Genomic DNA, 18,103 nt, shown 5'->3' with positions numbered 1-18,103 from the left:
CAATATCAATTAAACATTTACCACTTAGAGCACAAAATATCAAATAATAAAATTCTTATTATAAACTAGTCTCTGCATTCAAAGCAGTGGTATGAAACTAACCCGTCTCCATCAGAGAGGCTGTAATCAGAGTTTTCTTCCACGTTGTCTTTCCATATGTGCTTGCATGTGCAGATCTTGTGTCTGTGTCGAGGCAACCTCTGACCTCTGGATGACTTCTGTTCCCTTTGTGACCCATATACACACGTGGACAAAATTGTTGGTACCCCTCAGTTAAAGAAGGAAAAACCCACAATTCTCACTGAAATCACTTGAAACTCACAAAAGTAACAATAAATAAAAATTTATTGAAAATTAAATAATCAAAAACAGCCATCACTTTTGAATTGTTGATTAACATAATTATTTAAAAAAACAAACTAATGAAACAGGCCTGGACAAAAATGATGGTACCTCTATAAAAGATTGAAAACTATTTGACCAGAGTGACATGATTAACTCAGGTGTGTCATTTAATTGACATCACAGGTGTTTCCAAACTCATAATCAGTCAGTCTGCCTATTTAAAGGGAGACAAGTAGTCACCCTGCTGTTTGGTGAAAAGGTGTGTACCACACTGAACATGGACAACAGAAAGCGAAGGAGAGAATTGTCCCAGGACATCCGAAAAAAAATTATCGACAAACATCTTAAAGGTAAAGATAAGACCATCTCTAAACAGCTTGAAGTTCCTGTGACAACAGTGGCTCATATTATTCAGAAGTTCAAGACCCACGGGACAGTAGCCAACCTCCCTGGACGTGGCCGCAAGAGGAAAATTGATGACAAATTGAAGAGACGGATCGTTGGAATTGTATCCAAAGAGCCCAGAGCAACCTCCAAAGAAATTAAAGGTGAACTCCAAGGCCAAGGTACATCAGTGTCAGATCGCACCATTCGTCGTTGTTTGAGCCTAAGTGGACTTCATGGGAGACGACCAAGGAGGACACCACTACTGAAAAAAACTCATAAAAAAGCCAGACTGGAATTTGCAAAAATGCATGTTGACAAGCCACAAAGCTTCTGGGAGAATGTCCTTTGGACAGATGAGACCAAACTGGAGCTTTTTGGTAAGGCACATCAACTCTATGTTCATAGACTCAAAAACCAAGCATACGAAGAAAAGAACACTGTCCCTACGGTGAAACATGGAGGAGGCTCAGTAATGTTTTGGGGCTGCTTTGCTGCATCTGGCACAGGGTGTCTTGAAAGTGTGCAAGGTACGATGAAATCTGAAGACTATCAAGGCATTCTGGAGAGAAATGTGCTGCCTAGTGTCAGAAAGCTTGGTCTCAGTCGCAGGTCACGGGTCTTCCAACAGGACAACCATCCAAAACACACAGCCAAAAACACCCAAGAATGGCTGAGAGAAAAGCGTTGGACTATTCTAAAGTGGCCTTCTATGAGCCCAGATCTGAATCCCATTGAACATATGTGGAAGGAGCTGAAACATGCCATTTGGAGAAGACACCCATCAAACCTGAGACAACTGGAGCTGTTTGCTCATGAGGAGTGGGCCAAAATACCTGTTGACAGCTGCAGAACGTTCATTGACAAATACAGAAATCGTTTAATTGCAGTGATTGCCTCAAAAGGTTGTGCAACAAAATATTAAGTTATGGGTACCATCATTTTTGTCCAGCCCTATTTCATTAGTTTGTTTTTTTTAAATAATTATGTTAATCAACAATTCAAAAGTGATGGCTGATTTTGATTATTTAATTTTCAATAAATTTTTATTTATTGTTACTTTTGTGAGTTTCAAGTGATTTCAGTGAGAATTGTGAGTTTTTCCTTCTTTAACTGAGGGGTACCAACAATTTTGTCCACGTGTGTATGCTCACTGCTATGCTGTTTTACTATTTCACTGTTTTGAGATTCCCCCATGGCCCTTTAAAGTCCAGTAGGTGGGAACCTGGACAAATGTGCTGGGAACACAGACAGTTCATATGATAGTGTCAAAGTTCCCCTTGAACTCTGTCCCTACTGTAACATAAAAAACACACACATAGCGAGAATGTTCCACCAAGCCATGATGCTAACCACCGAGTCACTGTGCAGCCCTAGCACCTGTACAAAAGTATGCTATTTTAAAATATTAAAATTTTTGTGTATTTTGGATCACTTCAGGAAAACTCATCCGATTTCAGGCTAAAAGAATGACACTACGGGTGTTTTTACTGCTATCAAATGTCAAAACTGGTCAAATTTGACCCAAACAGTATGGAAGGGTTAAATCAGGAGTTCATATGTAAATGGTTGTATTTATATAGCGTTTTTACCCAAAGCACTTTACATGATACATCACATTCACCCATTCATGGCAGAAGCTGCTATACAAAGTGCTAACCACGACCCACCAGGAGCAATTAGGGGTTTGGTGTCTTGCTCAGGGACACCTTGACATGAGCTCGATGGGCCGAGGATTGAACCGGCAACCTTCCAGTTACAAGACGGCCCCATTAAGAAAGACAAGCTGTGAATGCAAATGTTTACATATTTTTTTAGTTCCCCAAGACGAAAATCAGTATTTAGATGTTGAGGTCCATATGACATTTTAATTTTTTTGATTTTATTTTAATTTTGAAAGAATGCAATGTAACATTTGTGTGCGTAATTTTTGTTTTATTCCTACACTTTTAGGAATCCTGTTGATATTATTAACAACACAGCTTGTTTTAATTGATATTCTGCTAAATTTGCTGCTTAACCCTCAAAAGAGTGTTCTCTGTTGAGCTGTTTATATTTGAAACTAAATGAAATTACCGATTTTGTGTTCAATTTATAGAAAATACATCACAACCCTTAAATTTATATGGCATGATATGAACATCTGGCTTGACTGGTGGCTCTGTTAACAACTGACATGTGAAGACTCTCAAAAAGCAGAAGTATTAGTGAGGAGGTTTTTGTCATGGCATGAATCACTGTGATGCGTACTCACTAACAGAGCTGTCCCATGTTTTACAGTAATAGACTGCTGAGTCTCCCTCCTCCACATTGTTGATGATCAAACGATAATCTGATTGTGACTGATGAGTAGATGTGAACTTTGGTGAGGAGAAACCGGAGCCATAGGTTGGAGAGCTATGACTGTGGTGAAAATATAATACAAACTGAGGAACTCCTCCTGGAATCTGTTTATACCAGCGGACACCACTGTTAGTAACAGTTCCGAGGTTACAGTCCATGCTGGCTGTCTCTCCTCTCGTCTTTGACATAACAGGAGGCTTCTGTGTCACAACCATCACTCCACTCACACCTGGAAATAAAAAGATCACATGAAGCCAAGAGAAACACACAGACCGATAAATCCAGCATCAGATCAAATCAGCAGAAAGTCAGCCTGAGAAAGGTCTTCAAACTTAGAAAGTGAACTAAGAGAGGAGAGGGTGGTGGAGGAACAATTTGATACACTGGATCCTTATATCCAGTGACTGGCAGGAGGAGGAGCTTTGGTTAAATCTGCATGACTTGTGATGCTTTCAGTTTTCTTGCTGTCATTGTAGGGAAATGTCATTTCTGTATTTTTACAGGTGCCTCCCTCCTGTGCCCCAAAAGTTACAACATCAAGATCTGAGAAAGACACCTTACTATTCTAATGGCATGGATTTATTATTTTGTGAACCTCCTCGATTTTGTCTAGTGTTTGATTTGTTATGTTTGATGCCTTTCTTTGAGTTGTCTGTCAGTTTGTGTAAATCGTCCTTTGAATCATCACAACAAACTTTCCTGAAACCTTATTGCAAACTTAGAATAAGCAGGAATGTTGTACATTTTTGTGAATAAAAGGCAAAGTGTCACAGTAGAAAGAACTAAATAGGTGCAGTGAATTTACCACTGACAGTCAGTTGACATTATTTTATGATGAGATGACATGCTGTCAACTGCTAAGCATGATTTATTGTACATGGATGGATTTAGAGGAATTCCTTTAGTGTACTTTCATTTTTTAAACATGTATAAGTGTTCGATGAGGAGGTTTTTGTCACTGTGTGAATCACTGTGATACATACTCCTTTGCAACATTGTCCCATGCTTTACAGTAATAGACTGCTGAGTCTCCTGCTTCTGATCGCTTTATGATGAACTGGTATTCAATGTCCGATAACGATATACAGTTGAATCGATCTGAGGAGAATCCTGTTCCATAGTTGAGTGAGTTATCACCAAGGAAAAATTTTTTGGCAAACTGAGGAACCCCACCAGGAACCTGTTTGTACCACACTACAGAGGCAGTGTCATATCTCCCAATGTTGCAGTTGAGAACAACCTGCTGTCCTGTAGAAACTGTGTGAATAGCAGGAGTCTGTGTCACCACAATCATATCACTGATATGTATTATCATTACAGGAGGCTTCTGTGTCACCACCATCACTCCACTCACACCTGGAAACAACAAAATAACATGAAGCCAAGAGAAACACACAGAATGAGGTGAAAATGACAGTAAGTCAGCCTCCTTACATGTCAGAGCAGTGATGAGAGTGCAGAGAGTCACCAGCATGTTGTCAGTGTGTGATGAGAAAGGTCTTGTAGTTGAAAAAGTTCTTGCTGACAGAATAGATGCTTTGGGAAATGAGGAGAGGAGGAGCTGAAGGAGTTATTTATTTCAACACTGAAACTGAGAGTGACTGACAGGAGGAGGAGCTTTGGTCAAAATCTTCATGGTTCTTGAGTTTTTCATTGGCATGAAACATCTGTATTTTTTAAAATTCTTGGTGTCTGTGATGTCTCCCTAATGATCCTGATGGAGATTTGCTACTTTGTCCATTTCCCAGTAAATCAAGCTTTTCAGAAGCATTTTTGAAAAAGGACGAAGTCAAAATGATTCTTTTTGACAACATGGAGAATATCTTGCCAACCTCATGTATGATTTATCTGATTTGTACATCAAAGTGAGATGTCCATGAATTTAACTGAAATATCTCCAGTCTGGGACAGTTCCTTTGTATTTCAAAGAAAGTTGGTTTTTTTCTCATTTACACAGAGCTGTAAATGTGACGAGGAGGCCTGCAGGTGTTTTATGGGATGGAAGTGAGAGAGAAGAGAGGAGATGGTTGACTGACTGAACATGCAAATTCATGTGCAACTTAGTGAGATAACGACCACAGTCACTTGTTCCTATTTATGTTTGGGGAGTGTTGTGTTTGCAACTATTGCACTGTTGTTATTATTGTTATTACTGTATATATTTTTTCTTAAATTAGCAAACAACATTTAAATAGATAACAATGATTTTCAGCTCCTATCATTGCAATTAAAATAAGTATTCAATTTCATTGAATTCATTTTATGGCCAGTGTTAAGCTGATGACAATAAGGGAAATGAATGACAGACAAATTATTAATATCTTATTACTTTTATTCAGATTTGTCTTGGTGTTATTGTGTTCTATAGTGTTATAAGTACAAATTCTGTTGTTTCAAATGTGTTTTTAAAATAAATTTGACTTTGATTTGACTTTAATCTTCAACCTTCACCATTGTAAGTAGAGTAAACATGACAAAACAATAAAATTGAGTCAGTGTTTGAATTATTGCATTTGCTGTGTAAAAAAAGAAAAACAATCAAGCACATTTTAAAACTTTTTTATGTTTATTTAGTGGATTAATTGCAAAGCTGATTAAGAAACTGACTTAACAGTGACAACACTGATTACTAGTATATTTTCTAATACCTAAAAGTTGTAACAAGCAAACAGCAAAAACAGTAAAGAAGCAAATCTCAGACGCTCTATTCTTGAGTGGAACAGCCTGACTTGTTGATGTTCTTCTCTGCAGTCTGGGACCCCATAGACACCTTACATGTGTAAACCTTATCCATGTTCCAGTCTGACGTCTGGATGTCCAGAGAGCTGCTGATTTGGAAAGTCTGGTCTGGTTTCTGAACAGCGGTGCTGGTGGAGAGCCCACTGCTCACTGGACTCCCAGCAGCCGACCAGGTGACATCTGCAAAAGGCCCAGACTGACTGGACAGACAGACCAGAGTGGCTTTGTTGGACTGGAGTTCAACGCTGGACGGAGGGAAGACTGTCAGGACAGGAGGACGGAGGCTGGAGCCTGAAAGTACATTCACAACAAAGACATTCAAAATGACAAATTATAAGAAAAAAGTAATAATTCATATTTAACATGACAAAATGAATCTATTATGCTGGCAGTATAACCATGCTGAAGAAACAGAGAATATAAAATTGGAAAACAAGAACTTAAAATGATCACTTGAAAAATAAACAGTCATCCCTTTCAAAATACAATCTCTCAAAAATAAACGTATATTTTCAATTTTTTTGATTAATTCAATGCATTCCAGTTGGCTGAATTTAGTGTCAACTGTATGAAATAATTTTCAGACAAATTCCAAATTATGCTTCAACTCTGCTGCATATTAGATAAACAAAATAAGAAATTTAGCATTAATATCACAATTCAAATGCAATTACTAGAATATTCAGCAAACAGTTCAGCAATAAAGATTTTAAAAGCTCTTAAAAATGTGAGAATAAATATAGTTACGATCTTGAAAATATTCTCCATCTAACATTCCTGAACCATTTAAATACTTTAAGTGTTTGGAGAAAATGTCTCAAATATTGTGATCAGATTTTCTTTTTATCACCACAGACACTGCCTGGTATCAAAGCAGAAACTACTGTTGTTTCACCAACCAACATGGTAAATATTTTAAACAATTAGTCACATATGCATTAGTTTCAGTTTTTTCTTCATGTACAACAGATAAATAAAATGTGTCTAGCTGCATAATAAGGTTTAAAAACACTTACTTGTTACCATCAGCTTGGTTCCTTGTCCGAATACCACAGTGATTCAGTTTGTATACATGGCCGTACAAAAACCTCCTGACTCTCTCTAATGAGGGGAGTGGAAGTGAAACATCCTGTTGAGACCAACTTTCACTGTCAACATCTTGTTCCCTGATATGCTACTTTTATTGCAAAACACTGCTGGACTTGTTTTAAACTTTTTGCCTGCATTTACTGTCAGCAATGATTCCAGTGAAAGTCATAACTTGCGTGTTAATGGTTTTCATTTTCTCGTGAACATGTTGTATGCTTTGAGTTGAATCATTTATGCACAACAGAGAGATATAATTACTTGAAGGACAGTGCTGAGGAATTATCGAACAAAGTAAGAATTCTGACATTAAATCTTTTTCAAATTAATTCATTTGTTTTCATGCTGTTATTTTCAGTGGATTTCAATGAGTGAATGATGGTACGAGGTTGATTGGATGACTGGATGTTTTATGTGCTATATAGGTGATATGCAAAGGTAAATTAGCTTTGAAAGTCATATTTAGCAACAAAAAAAATCTGAACAGATTCTTCTCTGTGAAAGGTAAGCACAGTTGTGGCCTCAGAAGCGATTAGCCTCTCTGTAGCAGAAATAACTTGAATTTAATGTCGTTTTTTCATAATTTTCTGTCAGTTTCTGACATCAGCTTGATGAATTTTTTGCCTCTCTTACATGCAAAATTCCTTCAGGTGAAAGCTGTAATAGGGTTTTCGTGTGTTCAATTTCTGTTTTTAATCTCGTCTCACAATATTTCATTGTGATCAAAGTCTGTGCTTTGACTGGGCTGTTTGATGACCCTCCATGTGTTCTGTTTCCAGTGTGCTTCATGACCACTGTCATACTGAAAGGTACACTTCCAGTTGAAAAGATGACCTCACATTGTTTTCAAACACCGATGTGAGGTAGAATATATTGCTAAATTAGTGATTGAAATGTCTATTTCTATTCCTATTGTGGACATCTATAGACTTTGTTTTCATGTGACAGCTTTATTACGCCGCCACGGAACGCAGCGGAGTTATGTGACGATTGGCGTACATTTGTCTGCTAATCTGTGAATGTGTCTGTCTGTGCACAACATTACTCAAAAACGGAATAACAGATTTGGAGGAAATTTTCAGGGAAGTTCAGAAATGACACAAGGACCACCTCATTAGATTTTGGCAGTGATGCGGCGTATGGTATGAATCCACGGATCCACAGAGGGGTGGCATGGCTCAGTGGGTAGAGTGGCCGTCTTGTAACTGGAAGGTTGCCGGTTTGATCCTTGGCCTGTCATGCTCATGTTGAGGTGTCACTGAGTAAGATGCCTAACCCCTAATTGCTCCTGGTGGGTCGTGGTTAGCGCCTTGCATGGCAGCTTCCGCCATCAGTATGGGTGAATGTGACGTATCATGTAAAGCGCTTTGGATAAAAGCGCGATATAAATATATCCACTTACCATTTTAGCACATTGTCAGTGTTTGGAGGAAATGTCCTGTACTGTCTAACGATAACGTGAGTGGGTTGGAGTGAGAGGAGAAAAGATTCTGAGGCTTATAAAAGCACTGAGGTAGTAAGGGAAGGATCCTTTCCAAACTGCCTCAATTTAAAATAAGCTACAATATGATGAGGTGTTTGCATTTCAGTTAAATTTGTGCACCATTATTTTGTCTCAGCACAACAACAACATATAAATAGCATACAACATGTTGTCTCTGCAGTTACAAGGGAATCTTTTGTGGATTTAGACATGATCAGATTCACTTTTTCAGAGGCTCCTGATAAAAATTTATTTTGTTTCTTCAGAGGTGATCTGATAAATTGGGCCTTTATTTAGGAATATGTGTCAAGTGAACACAAGATTCCTTTGGAATAAAGAAATAGAAACACAACTACATCAGACTGGAATGCCCATTTTGTTGATATTTGATATGTTTTTGAGGTAACAGTTAAAGTTCCAAAAGCAAACCCAGTAAATCGGGGATTTTGGGGACTTTTTTTGTGGGTCCCAGTGGGCACTCTGTAGTTGACTGCTTTGCCTGAATTGTGATCCAGTTTGCATGCTTGAGGGGTGACAGTGAAACGTTGGGAGTGAAGTTCTGTTGGTGAGCAACAAGGTCAGAAAATGTCCTTGAACTGTGTTTTTCTAAAATGCAGTTATGATCAACAAATTTTGTTCTTTTATTTGGACGGCCTGTCATAGAAATACAAAATACAGTGGATTCAAATTTGATGAATTTTCAGGCCAGAAATAGCGTTAAAACATCAACTACAAGTGGCCCAGACAACACTGACAATATGATTGGATGATGCAGGACATTACACTGCAGGGTTGAGTTGTGTGAAAAAAGAAATCTCATCAAATCAAAGATGTAGAATTAAATAGACGACAAATGATGATGAGAAATGTTTAGTGCTTCAGCACAGCTACTCGGTTGGAAAGATTCTGTGACAAGTTTCAGAAAACAGAAGTGAGCATGTTCAGTGAGGAGGTTTTTGTCATGGCATGAATCACTGTGATACGTGCTCTTTAACAGAGTCATCCCATGTTCGACAGTAATAAAATGCTGAGTCTCCCTCCTCCACATTGTTGATGATCAAACGATAATCAGATTTTGACTGATGAGTGGATGTGAACTTTGGTGAGGAGAAACCAGAGCCATAGGTTGGAGAACTATCAGTGTGATACAGTTTCACTGCAAACTGAGGAACTCCTCCTGGAATCTGTTTATACCAGCGAGCACCATAGTCAGTCACAGTTCCCATGTTACAGTCCATGCTGGCTGTCTCTCCTCTCCTCACTGTCATTACAGGAGGCGTCTGTGTCACCACCGTCACTCCACTCACACCTGGAAACAACAAGATGACATGAAGCCAAGAGAAACACACAGAATGGGGTGAAAATGACAGTAAGTCAGCCTCCTTACATGTCAGAGCAGTGATGAGAGTGCAGAGAGTCACCAGCATGTTGTCAGTGTGTGATGAGAAAGGTCTTGTAGTTTAAAAGTAGCTGCTGACAGATGAGATGGTTTGGGGAATGAGGAGAGGAGGAGCTGAAGGAGTTATTTATTTCAGCACTGAAAGTGAAAGTGACTGACAGGAGGAGGAGCTTTTGGTCAAAATCTTCATGGTTATTGAGTGTTTCCACTGGGGAGAAATATCTGTATTTGTAACTCCTGGTGTAGGTGATGATGTGTCCCTGATGATTCTGATGAAGATTCGCTACATTTCCCAATAAATCAAGCTTTTCAGAAGCATTTTTGAAAACAGACAAAGTTAAAACAATTCTTTTTGACCACATGTATAATATCTTGCCATCCTTATGTATGATTTTTATGATTTGAACATCAAAGTAAGATGTCCATGAAATTATAGTTTTTCTCAGTCGCTTTGGTACATTTCTCAGATCAGAATTGAAATTCTCAACACTACTTGTTCAATCCACACATCATTGTGTCACTTGTGCACATCATAAAAGCAGTTTCTCATTTCTCTGAACAAGTTGCAAATGCTTTGGTACATCCATGCCAATGATTATGTACAATTTTCTGCTGATTCCTACATTTTCAATTGCTTATGTCATGTTGATCTAAATGTATTATAATGGGTTTCTGTTAAATAATCTCACTCACCCACAACATTTAAGCTTTAGTTCATTGCTTAAGTCTTTGCATATAAAATGGTTGAACAAGTTTTCATGATATGTCAAAGATATTTTTTATACATTTCCATGAGAGTTTTTCAAAAATTTTGTCCTGAACTGGTAAATTGCTTCCAGGTGAATCTTGAATTTCTCTACGAAGGGAAATATGTGAAGGGTTACGATTTTCTGAAATTGCTCAAAGATGCAACAGAAGATATTTGTGATGTGGATGAGAATTTGTGGCCCAACAGACAGGAAAGTCAGGAGGTGCAGGAAGACTGTACTGTAATTCCTACAGCACTGCATGTAGAGTTTTGGTTCGAGAAATGTACCAAGACGACTGAGTAAAACTGTAATTGAAACAACAAGCCCTCAAACTCATACGACCACACAGGTCGTATGTAAAGTGCCCCTGAAATACGACCCATGAGAGCGTATTTAGGTTAGTGCCCCTACCTGGGACAGGAAGGCATTACGGGATTTAATTCGCGAAACGGCTTTTCTCTTGCGAAACAGCTTTTCCCTCACTTTCGCAAGACGGGTTTAGGGTTATGGTTATGGTTATGGTTACGGTTATGGTTATGGTTAGGGTTATGGTTAGGGTTAGGTCAAAGTTTGTTCATGGTGACGTTTCAGCTGAGACACTGGAGTGTCGATATTTACTCAACCGCTAGAGGTCACTTAACTTCAAAACTTAACACTTGGTCGTAATAAGGGCGTGTACAGACGACCTATGTGGTCGTTTTTTCAAGGAGGACAGTCTCAATTGAAATATCTGCAGTCTGGGACTGTTCCTTTGTATTTTAAAGAAAGTTGGCTTTTGCTCACTCACACAGAGCATGAAACCAGGGGTCACACTGTAAAATCAAACAACCAAAAATTTATAATGGAGATTCTCAACCAATAGTGCATTCAATCCAGTTTTATTTCAGTTTTGATTTTTTTTCAATGTAGTTGCCTTAATGATGAATTTGAAGTTAAAAAAAAAATCATTAAAATTTGAATATTTTTGCTTAAAAAAAGTTGGAAATGATGTATTGAGGTCAGAGGAAATGAAAGTAAATTATACGTCAGTGCAGTCTGCTTTACCAACAGTACAGTTTCAAAGACGACCAATCTTTAGAGTCATTTTGAATTTTTTTTATACTGATTTAAAAATATTTCTTGATCATTTGAAAGAACTTTTCATGGGTGTAAATATCTCTCTTCTTGCTGCATGTGGCACCGACATACCAAACAAATGAACAAAGAGAATTTCAAGGTCAGCAAATGTCAACACTATTGAAGCTCTGCTGACTCTGCTTGTTGCATTGCAATGTAAACAAAAGAAATTCATTCATTCTTGATTTTTTTTTAAGATTTGCAACTAATAGGGGTTTAAATGGAGTTTTATTTTGGTTTGTTTTTGATATTTTGTCGTGTAGTTGATTTGCTCAATAATGATTTTAAAGTATAAAATCATGAAAACTAATATACCATGTATATGGCAGATAAGATCAACAATCGCTACTTATTCACGTTCAGTCATGTCAGAGATTAGTAATCTCGTACACTAAAGTGATCTTTTGTATGAAGGAAAAATGGTAGAAATATAGAATATACTGAGGAGTCCCACTTGGCTTCTGCTTGAACCAGCTGACATAATTTCCATCATCTCTTTGAATATTACAGTTGAGAACAACCTCATGTCCTGTAGAAACTGTGTGAACAGCAGGTGTCTGGGTCAACATGATCACTGCATCCACATCTGCAACATAAACACATTAATAACAGTTTTAGGTCTGAAGATATGGAGCACAATTGAATCAGAAGAACATCTTAAAGGTCAGAGCAGTGATGAGAGAGCAGAGGATCCTCAGCATGTTTTCAGTGTTTGGAGTAAATGTCCTGTACTGTCTGAGTGAAATGTGAGTAGGATTGGAGTGAGAGGAGAAAAGAGTCTGAAGCTTATAAAGGCATTGAGGCAGTAAGGGGAGGATCCTTTCCAAACTGCCTCAGTTTAAAACAAGCTGCAACAAAGATGAGGTTTTTGTATTTCAGTTAAATTTGTGCACCGCTGTTTTTAACTGTCAATCTCTTGAGCAGAATCACAGCATAAATAGAGATTTTTCTGTCATCAAAAGAAGCAGATTAGGAACTCCAGCATCAACTGGAGCCGTTTCAAATGTCAGGTTACATAGATGTGATCAAGACATCTGATTTATCATGGAGAAATTCTGTCACAGCAAAAACAACAAACCAAATAACATATAACATGTTGTCTCTGCAGTTACAAGGGGATTGATTGTGACTGTAAACATTATCAGATTCACTTTTTCAGATGCTCAATAAAAAATGCATTAAATTTCTTTAGAGGTTGTCTGAGAAATCTGGCCTTTATTTCAGAATTTGTGTCAAGTGAACACAAGATTCCTCTGAAATAATGAAATAGACACAAAACTGCTTAATACTGCAATGCCCATATTAGTAGATATTTGACCTGAGTCCGTGCTGTTGACTGAATAATTAAAGTTTCAAAAGCAAACCCCAGTAAAACAGAGGATTTTGGGGGCCTTTTGCGGGTGCCAATGGGCTCTTTGTTGCTTTTCATCCAAGTTTGAAACGTTACAGTGAAACGTTGGGAAAGAAGTTGTGTTTGTGAGCAAGATCAGAAAATGTCCTTGAACTGTGTTGTTCTAAAATGCAGTTATGATCAACATATTTTGTTCATTCATTCACAGCCTGTTGTCGACAGGCAACAATGTGCAGTGGATTCGAATTTTGATGAGTTTTCAGGCCAGAAATAGCACTAAAACATCAACTACAAGTGGCCCAGACAACATTGGCAAAATGGCTGGATGATGCAGGAGATCACACTGCAGGGTTGAGTTGTGTGAAAAATGAAATCTCATCAATTCAAGGATGCAGAATTAAACAGATGAAAAGTGTTGATTAGGAATGTTTAGTGCTTCAGCACAGCTCTACGGTTGGAAAGATTCTGTGACAAGTTTCAGAAAGCAGAAGTGAGCATGTTCAGTGAGGAGGTTTTTGTCATGGCATGAATCACTGTGATGCGTACTCATCAACAGAGCTGTCCCATGTTTTACAGTAATAGACTGCTGAGTCTCCCTCCTCCACATTGTTGATGATCAAACGATAATCTGATTGTGACTGATGAGTGGATGTGAATTTTGGTGAGGAGAAACCAGAGCCATAGGTTGGAGAGCTAGAACTGTGGTAAAAATATAATACAAACTGAGGAACTCCTCCTGGAATCTGTTTATACCAGAAAGCATTATAGTTGGTAACAGTTCCCAGGTTACAGTCCATGCTGGCTGTCTCTCCTGTCCTCACTGTCATTACAGGAGGCTTCTGTGTCACCACCGTCACTCCACTCACACCTGGAAACAACAAGACGACATGAAGCAAAGAGAAACACACAGAATGAGGTGAAAATGACAGTAAGTCAGCCTCCTTACATGTCAGAGCAGTGATGAGAGTGCAGAGAGTCACCAGCATGTTGTCAGTGTGTGATGAGAAAGGTCTTGTCATTAAAAAGGTAGCTGCTGACAGATGAGATGGTTTGGGGAATGAGGAGAGGAGGAGCTGGAGGAGTTATTTATTTCAGCACTGAAAGTGAGAGTGACTGACAGGAGGAGGAGCTTTGGGTCAAAATCTTCACAGTTGGTGAGTTTTTCATTGGGGGGAAATTTCCGTATTTGTAATTCCTGGTGTAGGTGATGTATCCCTAATGATCCTGATGGAGATTAGGTACCTCCCAATAAATCAAGCTTTTCAGAAGTATTTTTGAAAACAGACAAAGTTACAAAGATTCTTTCTGACAACATGTAGAATTTCTTGCCAACCTTATGTATGATTTATATGATTTGTTCATCAAAGTGAGATGTCCATGAATTTAATTGAAATATTTCCAGTCTAGGACAGTTCCTTTGTATTTCAAAGAAAGCTGACTTTTGCTCATTCACACAGAGCTGTAAATGTGACGAGGAGGCCTGCAGGTGTTTTATGGGAAGTGAGAGAGAAGAGAGGAGATGCTTGACTGACTGAACATGCAAATTCAGGTGCAACTTAGTGAGATAACGACCACAGTCACTTGTTCCTCTTTATGTTTGGGGAATGTTGTGTTTGCAACTATTGCACTGTTTTTGTTGGCCCTTTAAAGTCCAGCAGGTGTCTGTCTCCGTGGGAACCTGGACAAATGTGATGGGAACACACAGAGTTCATGTGATAGTGTCGAGGTTCCTCTTGAACTCTGTCACCACTTTAACATAAAAAACACACACATAGCGAGAATGTTCCCCAAAGCCATGATGCTAACCACCGAGTCAGTGTGCAGTCCTAGCACCTGTACAAAAGTATGCTATTTTAAAATATTTAAATTTTTATGTATTTTTGATCGCTTTAGGAAAACACATCAGATTTCAGGTTAACAGAATGACATTAAGGGTGTTTTTACTGCTGTCAAATGTCAAAACTGGTTAAATTTGACGACACAAGTATGTAAGGGTTAAATCAGGAGTTCATGTGTCCAGTAAACAGGAGGGCATCATAAGAAGGACAAGCTGTGAATGCAAATGTTTACTCATTTTTTTCAGTTTCCCAAGAAGAAAATCAATGTTTGGATGTTGAGGTCAATATGACATTTTAATTTTTTATTTTATTTTATTTTTGAAAGAATGCAATGTAACATTTATGTGCGCAATTTTTGTTTTATTCCTACACTTTTTAGGAATCCTGTTGACGTCCTATTCATTAATATTATTAACAGCACAGCTTGTTTTAATTGATATTCTGCAAAATGTGCTGTTTAACCCCCTAAACAAAGTTCTGTGTTGAGCTGTTTATATTGGAAACTAACTGAAGTTGCAGATTTTGTGTTTAATTTATAGGAAATACATCATATCTCACTAAATTTATATGGCATGATCTGAACATCTGGCTTGACTGGTTGCTCTGTTAACAACTGACGTGCGGAGTCTCAAAAAGCAGAAGTTTCAGTGAGGAGATTTTTGTCATGGCATGGATCACTGTGATGCCCACTCATCAACAGAGCTGTCCCATGTTGCACAGTAATAGACTGCTGAGTCTCCCTCCTCCACAGTTTTGATGATCAAACGATAATCTGATTGTGACTGATGAGTGGATGTGAACTTGGGTGAGGAGAAACCAGAGCCATAGACTGGAGAGCTATCACTGCGGTAAAAATATAATACAAACTGAGGAACTCCTCCTGGAATCTGTTTATACCAACGGCCAGCACTTCTGGTAACAGTTCCCAGGTTACAGTCCATGCTGGCTGTCTCTCCTCTCCTCACTGTCATTACAGGAGGCTTCTGTGTCACCACCGTCACTCCACTCACACCTGGAAACAACAAGACGACATGAAGCAAAGAGAAACACACAGACTGATTAATCCAGCATCAGATCAAATCAGCAGTAAGTTGGCTTCCTTACATGTCAGAGCTGTGATCAGAGCACAAAGAGTCACAAGCATGTCGTCAATGTCTGATGAGAAAGGTCTTGAAACTTAGAAAATCAACGAAGTGAGGAGAGAGAGTGCTGGAGGAACATTTTGATACAACACTGAATATAAGAGTGACTGGCAGGAGGAGGAGCTTTGGTTAAATCTGCATGACTTATGATGCTGTTACGTTTCTCACTGTCATTGGAGGGAACTGTCATGTCTGCATTTTTACAGGTGCCTCCCTTCTGTGCCCCAAAACTTACAACATCATGATCTGAGAAAGACATGCTACTATTTTATTGACATGGATTTATCATTTTGTGAACCTCCTCAATTTTATATAGTATTTTATTTCTGTTTGATGCTTTACCATGAGTTGTCTGTCAGTTTGTTTTCGTCCTTCGAAACATCACAACAAACTTTCCTGAAACCTCATTGCAAACTTAAAATCAGCTGAAGGGTCATGTATGTTTGTCAATAAAAGGCAAAGTGTTACAGTAGAAAGAACTAAATAGATGCAGTGAATTTACCACTGACAGTCAGTTGACATTATTTTATGATAAGATGACATGCTGTCAACTGCTAAGCATGATTTATTGTACATGGATGGATTTAGAGGAATTCCTTTAGTGTAATTTTATTTTTTAAACGTGTATAAGTATTTTTAAAATGTTCCTATTGCTGTTGTAATCCTGCTGATTAATTTGAAGCCTATTTTATATATATACTATTTCCTTCATTAGTCTGGTTATGTTTCAAACCACTGCTAGATTTGAGAGATCTGGATATATTGTTACATAGTTTATGTTTCATGGTATTCTTTAAAACCCAATTATCAGGACTGAAATGAGAATGAGTATGACGAGATTGTTTTAAAAATGAATTCATAAAAGCTTTACTGAATGAATTTATCCTTGAGGTCTCTGTAACACATTCTTGTCAGTAGATTCATTGGGACTCATTTAGCCTCAGTATCAGTCAAAGTTTCCCTGATACACAAAAGGGGAAGTGTTCGATGAGGAGGTTTTTGTCACTGTGTGAATCACTGTGATACATACTCATTTGCAACATTGTCCCATGCTTTACAGTAATAGACTGCTGAGTCTCCTGCTTCTGATCGCTTTATGATGAATTGGTATTCAATGTTTGATAACGATATACAGTTGAATCGATCTGAGGAGAATCCTGTTCCATAGTTGAGTGAGTTATCACCAAGGAAAAATTTTATGGCAAACTGAGGAACCCCACCAGGAACCTGTTTGTACCACGCTACAGAGGCAGTGTCATATCTCCCAATGTTGCAGTTGAAAACAACCTGCTGTCCTGTAGAAACCGTGTGAATAGCAGGAGTCTGTGTCACCACAATCACTGCATCCACATCTGCCAACAAACACAGAAAAATACACAAGTGAAAGGTTTGTATCTCAGAATGTGCACTGTAAAATGAATCAGATATCAGATATCTTACATGTTAGAGCAGTGATGAAAGTGCAGAGGGTCCCCAGCATGTTGTCAGCGTGTGATGCAAACACCCCTTACGGTGAGGACGAGAAATTAGCTATGCTGGATTGAGAGGAGCATCAATACTGAAGCTTATAAAGACCCTGAGGAAAGTAGAAGTGAAGGAGGAGGAGTTTCAATACCTTAAAAATCATTTAGTTTAAGATTTGATGTCATGTCCATAAATCATTTTGTGAATGCAATTTGAAGTTGCACACATATTTTATCTTCGTATTGTCTGTGGAATTCTGCAGATTTCATCTCCATACATAGAACAGAGGTAGCGAACACATTTTTCACTTCAAAGCTCAAATTTCTTTTTATTAATTACAGAAATATTATACAGAAGCATGTGTGGTTTATGTTCTACACTGTTTGACCGTATTGTTTATTCATATAAATTGGATTTTTTTGTTTTACCATCAATATCAGATATAATTTATGTATTTTTACTTCTATTTTATTTCAATACAGTTTTGTGACATGTAGGTAAATTTGAAATCACAAGCCTCACAGTACAGGAATAATATACCACATTTTTGGAAAGTTTGAGCAACAAAAACTGTAAGACATTACTAAATAATAATTTATATGTGATGGTATTAGACAAACCTTTTTTGATAGTCTGTTATTCGTTATTCGTACAACAGGAGTAC

The 18,103-nt window shown here is 38.1% G+C and overlaps 1 protein-coding gene across 1 annotated transcript; it reads right to left on the bottom strand.

Moving 5' to 3' along the window:
- Positions 1-5,619: 5,619 nt before the first annotated feature.
- On the bottom strand, positions 5,620-9,807 carry LOC110953939 (immunoglobulin lambda-1 light chain-like). The gene is made up of 4 exons (XM_051941194.1): positions 9,768-9,807; positions 9,364-9,689; positions 6,828-6,861; positions 5,620-6,102 (listed from the first exon to the last, which is right to left on the bottom strand). Exons 1-4 carry the CDS (start codon positions 9,805-9,807, stop codon positions 5,777-5,779), a joined length of 726 nt encoding a protein of 241 aa, XP_051797154.1. The 3' UTR covers positions 5,620-5,776.
- Positions 9,808-18,103: the final 8,296 nt, after the last annotated feature.

This window comes from Acanthochromis polyacanthus, chromosome 21, assembly GCF_021347895.1.
Source record: "Acanthochromis polyacanthus isolate Apoly-LR-REF ecotype Palm Island chromosome 21, KAUST_Apoly_ChrSc, whole genome shotgun sequence".
Taxonomy (NCBI): Eukaryota; Metazoa; Chordata; class Actinopteri; family Pomacentridae; genus Acanthochromis; species Acanthochromis polyacanthus.
The sequence above is the reverse complement of the archived record's forward strand: the minus strand, read 5'-3'. Positions and strand labels throughout refer to the sequence as shown.